The following is a 6000-nucleotide window of genomic DNA, read 5'->3' on the forward strand; positions in this document are numbered from 1 at the left end:
CAGTCTGTTGGTATTGAAGACGGAGTGGCAGCTAGGCCAGGCGGCGGGCACTCGGCTGGCGCTGCGGTCTGATGTCAGTCACAGCTCTATCGTCCCTATCGAGCGTACCATACCACCCTTTATCTCCTCTCTGTTGGTCTTACTGTGAGCCAAGTGGTCTTATCTCACAATAATATCTCCTTGCACAAATGTCAGTAGTAGCGGTGAGCAGTAGTATCGAGCTTAGATCCCGAAGCTCACTAATACTACTGCTCACCGCTACTACTGACAAGTGTGTATATATAAGAAAATTCAAATCAAAGCAGAGAGAACTGGGTCTGATTATCAACTGTTAGATCCACTATTAGGATTTTGTAGCAGTGTTCCTGATGTATTGATATCTATTTAAGATACATTTAACATTGTCTCTTATTTTATTGTCTGTTTCAATAAATGTATATTTGTGCTTCAGAGAAGCCTATTTATTTTGATCAATTAAGCACATTTAGTATATTTTGTAGCAGCATTAGCGTGGTTTCTCTTATGTGGATTCTTTGTCTTTTTTGAAGTGTCAGACCAGCAACTGACACTTGAGTCCTGTACCACTGTTGATTTTAAAGGAGATTGTTTATTTAGTGTTTACAGTTTTTTTTATTTTAATTATTTACACACTTGTATCTATTTGTATATTTTCTTTATACCAGTTTTATTGTGTTTCTCAAGCGCCAGGTGTAGACTGAGGTTATCAGTACAATTGATGAATCTCACTTTATATTTTTTATATAGCAATAATTATAGTCCGTAAATAATTATGCATCTTTTGCAGACCTCTACATGTAGCTGCACGAAATGGATTAACGGTTGTTGTCCAGGAGCTTCTGGGGAAAGGAGCAAGTGTTCTAGCTGTGGATGAAAATGGTAAGGGTTATATTTCCAGGTACGCAGTAACTGCGCGTGCATCAATTGTTGTGACACAATAACCAGCACCATTTCTGTACATTTGTAAGAGCATAACAGGTTTGGTATGATATTCATTATTGTGATTATATTCATTATGTTGAGACTATCTAGTTGCCATGTTCTGATTGTGAACAACTTGACATGATGAATTTTGACAATGTCGACCGATGACATGTTGAAATTGTCACTGTCGACAGTCACGAAGTCCCCATTTTGAACATGTCGACATTCTGCCTGTGTCTACATTGTGGCTGTTGACATTCTAAACATATCGATATCATGAATGTCAGCATCCAGAACATGTTAATATTTATGGTTTTGACATTGACTGCCGACATTCTGACTGGAACCCTCTAACTTAATGAAGGATTGCATTTTAAGATGTGATTGGGATAAATATTCCTACAGGGTTGTCACTGTGTAGATCATCTCAATTGGGCACAATGTTCTGTCACTGAGCTACAGATTGAATGTTCAGGGTCTTAGTATAACACACTTATTCCACTTATAGAGTTATTGCCTGAGTTACATAGACAAGGAGTGTGGTTTAGTCTGAGCATATGTTAAAACAGTTGTTCCTATTGTCTTTATTTTTTTGCATACCCCTCTTCTTCACCATTTTATAATGCCCCAACACTTTATACATGATGTAAAACACACTCTGTGCTAACATTGCTGCTCCCTTCCAACTGTAGCATAAGGATGTAACAATATGGAAACAAATCCTTAATCATAGCCTATATATCTTACTACATTTATAACATGAACAGGATAACCTTATTTCTGCAGCCTTTTGTTTTTAATTCACAGTACAACATATATTTGTATCTAGAGTCCTACCTTATATCTGCAAGGTTCTAAAATGGATATGCACTCATACGCTTCCTTAAAGGTGAAGACCATACACTACTATCTTCAACTTTAAAGGAACGCAAGCGTGCATATGTAAATATTAACAGGGACTGTAGATACTAATTTCTCTTAAAACTAATTCTTATTCTATAAGGTTTTATTTTGTAGATCTACAAGAAATGTTTTTGCTGTTTTGCATGTACCTCATGGCTGATTGAAAAAGATTGGTTGATTCCTGCCTGTCTAGTGCTTTACGTGACCTGGGATTCCAACAGTAGGTTTACTTGCAATTTGCCTTGTTTCATTGCAGGCTACACACCAGCATTGGCATGTGCTCCAAATAAGGATGTTGCTGACTGCCTGGCTCTTATCTTAGCTACAATGATGCCAGTTTCATCAGGCAGCACAATGCCATCTCTGACTTTAAACCACTACACCAATCCCTCAAAGACTGTCACTTTTGACTCTTTGCCGCTCGTGAGAAGCGAGCACAGTTCATACTGCAGCTTCAACAATATCGGCAGGGAAGACGGATATCCGTACACAGAAGAAGATGAACTCAATGACTCAGACTCGGAGACCTACTGAGCTTTCTGCAAGAACCCAAATTTTAAGTAGTTTCAAATTGTGCAGCTTGAAACCGTTCTCATGCCTGGCCTGCCACAGTGGGCGGAAATTTAAGGGTTAACTTATCGAGTAAAAAAAAAAAAATGGTTTTGTTCTTTTTAAAGTATTCACTGATTCAATTACTGAATTTGCAAACGTTTTAATCTGACGCATTTTCGTTGAATAAGAAACCTTTGTACACCTAAATTAAAGTCCTCTAGAGGTGTGAAACCTGTGATGTGAATTGTTCACAGGAACAAGAGCCTGGGACCTGTGAGACCCTTCAAGCAGTCATTTTCTGTTTTATTTAATATTTTATTGTCTGTGTCGAGAGAAACTTTTATATCGCAGGGCATAGCAGTCCAATCAACGGATGACTTCTACTATTGTACAGGAAACGCTATAGTGAACATTGTATAAATAAAATTAAAACATTTTGATGGCAATAAATTTGGTACATCTGGCATTGTGTATACATCAGTTTGCCAAAGGACCAAATGTTTTTTCTTTTTTTCTTTTCTTATATTCTAATGGTTTTTGGATGTTAAACGACTGGAATCCGTTAATATAGAACTGTGCATCAAATCTCCATTTCCTAGCCTTGTTTCTTTCTGTCCATGCCGAGATAATGTCCAGTAGAGGCTTTTTTTTTTTTTTTTTCCTTCAGTTTTTCTTCCTTGGACAGCAGAGCAAGAGTTTTTTCCACTTCACTTTCTGTTTTCTGTCAAGATGTTGAATGAATAATACTGTAATGGGAATCAATAATTGTTGCACAGTTGTGTTATTTTGTTATGGCTTTTAAGTGACACCAGTGATATTTACCCTGTAAATGAACATAAGTGGCAGGATTCCTCATGTTCATTCTCGTCTTATATTAAATTGTAAAAACTAATGACTTGAATATTGAGAATGAAAATATAAGTTGTAGATTAAATGACCAGACAACGATTTTATTGTAATGTGAAATTTTTCTTCAAGGCTAGTGACCATTGCAAACCAGCATAATGTTATTTCATGCATACCCTTGTCCGTCTGAGTTTTCCACCATCAGATGACTGTCTTTTACTTGCCCTCCGGCAACTATTTCTGAGCATATTCCTTTATCTTTTTATGCTTCACCTTTTATAGCTTTTCTTTTTTCACTATATATTTATATCATTAGACAGACTTGTTTCTTTATCTATATACCCCTGTACAAACAAAAAATTATTAATCTCAGTGTCAAACCCCTTTAAAAGGAAGAGTAATATGGGCTCAGTCTCTCCTGTTATGAAGCTCTCTGTGCTTTGATGGTTTAGTTGTTTTCATTGGGGATGTGTTATAGACTGGAACCACTAAATTCCACTTACGGAACAACAGAGTTTTCACTAGGAGGCGCTAAATTCCTGTCATACCGCCAAACAAGGGCTGCAGGAATACTGCAGTCAGTGGCTCTACAATATAAGTGCTGGTATGACATGTATGCAGGGTCTCCCAGCAAATTCTCTGTGCCAGTAACGATCTTCTGATTCCTATGTGTTATAAGCCAGGCCATGCAGGTACACAAAATACTACAGTGACACCAGCCTTTTACAAAAATGTATTTTAGTAACTTAACCCTTAAAGTGCAACGGTCAGCTACACACAGCAGAGGCAGCCATTTTGAACTATTACTGTGTGAGTATCTTTCCTCAATTCTCCTGTGAAAGAACAGACTGGAGATTAGATGGAAATAAGTTACATGTTCATGACCTACTTAAATAGTAAAAGGTTATTCTTGCCTTTAAACATAATGCTCATCAGTAAATATAAGTATTCTGTGCCCACATTTTTTTAAGCCATTAAATTCCAGGTAAGATTTGTAGATCACTAGTAATCGCATCATTGGGTTCGAAATACAGAAAGTACAAGGTTTAGTTTAGGATATGAATCATGCTGTTTTTGCATATTCACAAATTCATTGTGACTGACTGAGTTTTCTATACTTAATAAAAGGCATAACGGAAATTAGTACACAACTGTGTGGAGTGTATAAGGGGGGTGGGAGCACAGTAGGACATTGGGAAAACACAGGAGTTGTCCAGTAAATCTAGATTATTTGGAGCTAATTTGGCTGCTGCCATCCATTAATTTATTGTATATTTATTTATGTTCCCAGACGAAGAAACTTGTAATTCTCTTGCATTTGAGACTTGTAAAAGATGCAGAGACATTCAGTTTTGTTCTATTTATACACAGTTTTGTAAGTTGAAAGCATTTGAAATATACATATTTTATTAGGGGGGGGGGGATGAAACACGTTGCATAAGTAGTATATTTAAGCCTTTCTAAGTTCTGTTCTTAGTAAGCCTTTCACTCTTGAGGTTATACATAACCATTGTTCCAGGCCAGCAAGGTGATATAAAATAAAGTCTGTTTGTCTTTCATACAAGTGCTGGGTTGTGGCTGTTATTTCTCAGCTGCTCTGCTTTTCACACTCGGGGGTATGTTTACTAAAGTGAGTTTTTAGAAGTGGAGATGTTGCCCATAGCAACCAATCAGATTCTAGCTAATATCTTCTAGAAGGTTCTAGTTAAATGTTAAGAAGAATCTGCTTGGTTGCTATGGGCAACATCTCCATTTCTAAAAACTCTCACTTTAGTAAATATACCCCTAGATATTTTTTCTTTTTCAGATTAAAAATATGTTCTATAATTTTTTATTTTGTATTGTGAAACTGGAAAACTTTTAACTTGTAAATGGACTGCTGGTTTTATTTACGGTGTGTGTGAAAAACGGGACAGTATTTTGATCTATTCAATAATTCCTTGTGAAGTTTTTTGAAGGTTTTTCACCTTTATTTTTTTTCTTTTGGCTTTGTGTTTTTTTTAAGACATTATCGGCATGTACATAGAAATAGTGGCTGCTTGGATACTGTATTTACCTGCACTCTTTCAGTACATTTGAAATTCCTGTATATTTTATGGAGTATAATAAAATGTGAGTTATGTTTCATGGTTTTCATGTTGATATGTTCAGCACAACTACTAAAATATAGAGCAGTGATGAGCAACAGGCGTGGCTACATGCGGGACCTTAAATGACTATCACCAAGTCCTCCAGACTACACTTGTGCTTCTTAAGCTGGGTACACACTGGGACGATCACTTGTTCCATCCTTTATTACACTGCATGGCGCTGCATGTGATATTGTCAGGTTTGATGTGCAGCACATTGCATGCGACCACGGGAGCGTGCACATCCTGCATACACACTGCATGTCATGCACAATTTGTTGTTTGGATTTGGCCATCGTTCTGATGTGTACCCAGGAGCTGATATATCACTCAGTATGTACCCAGCCTAAGTATTTATGTAGTCAGAGTGAGCACAGTGTATATGCATGTGTGCCATACCACCAATCCACTGAAACTGCCTAAATCCCGCGAAAACCTGGCCAGAATGTGGTTAAACACCCACTTTGGCTCAAACTCTGCCTGTTTTGCAGCCCGTTAGTCAGGACTGCATGAAATGTATGGTATATATAGTAAATATGTCCATGAGTGGATGGATGATGAGGTCTTCTCTCAGGATTGACCAGACAAACGTTGGAGAACATGCTGCTTGGTTGGGTGGCTTGACCAG

At 37.4% G+C, this 6000-nt stretch overlaps 1 protein-coding gene across 2 annotated transcripts in view; it reads left to right on the plus strand.

The window, feature by feature from the left end:
• Positions 1-5370, plus strand: part of ANKRD28 (ankyrin repeat domain 28) — a 173435-nt gene extending 168065 nt beyond the window's left edge. For both annotated transcript variants that reach the window (XM_088445445.1, XM_088445444.1), the window contains exons 27-28: positions 806-897; positions 2102-5370. In XM_088445445.1, coding sequence (XP_088301571.1) covers positions 806-897; positions 2102-2379 — 370 coding nt within the window. In that variant the 3' untranslated portion in view covers positions 2380-5370. The remainder of the gene's footprint in view (positions 1-805; positions 898-2101) is intronic.
• Positions 5371-6000: the final 630 nt, after the last annotated feature.

Source organism: Taudactylus pleione, unplaced genomic scaffold, assembly GCF_031769625.1.
Source record: "Taudactylus pleione unplaced genomic scaffold, aTauple2 ptg000380l, whole genome shotgun sequence".
Taxonomy (NCBI): Eukaryota; Metazoa; Chordata; class Amphibia; order Anura; family Myobatrachidae; genus Taudactylus; species Taudactylus pleione.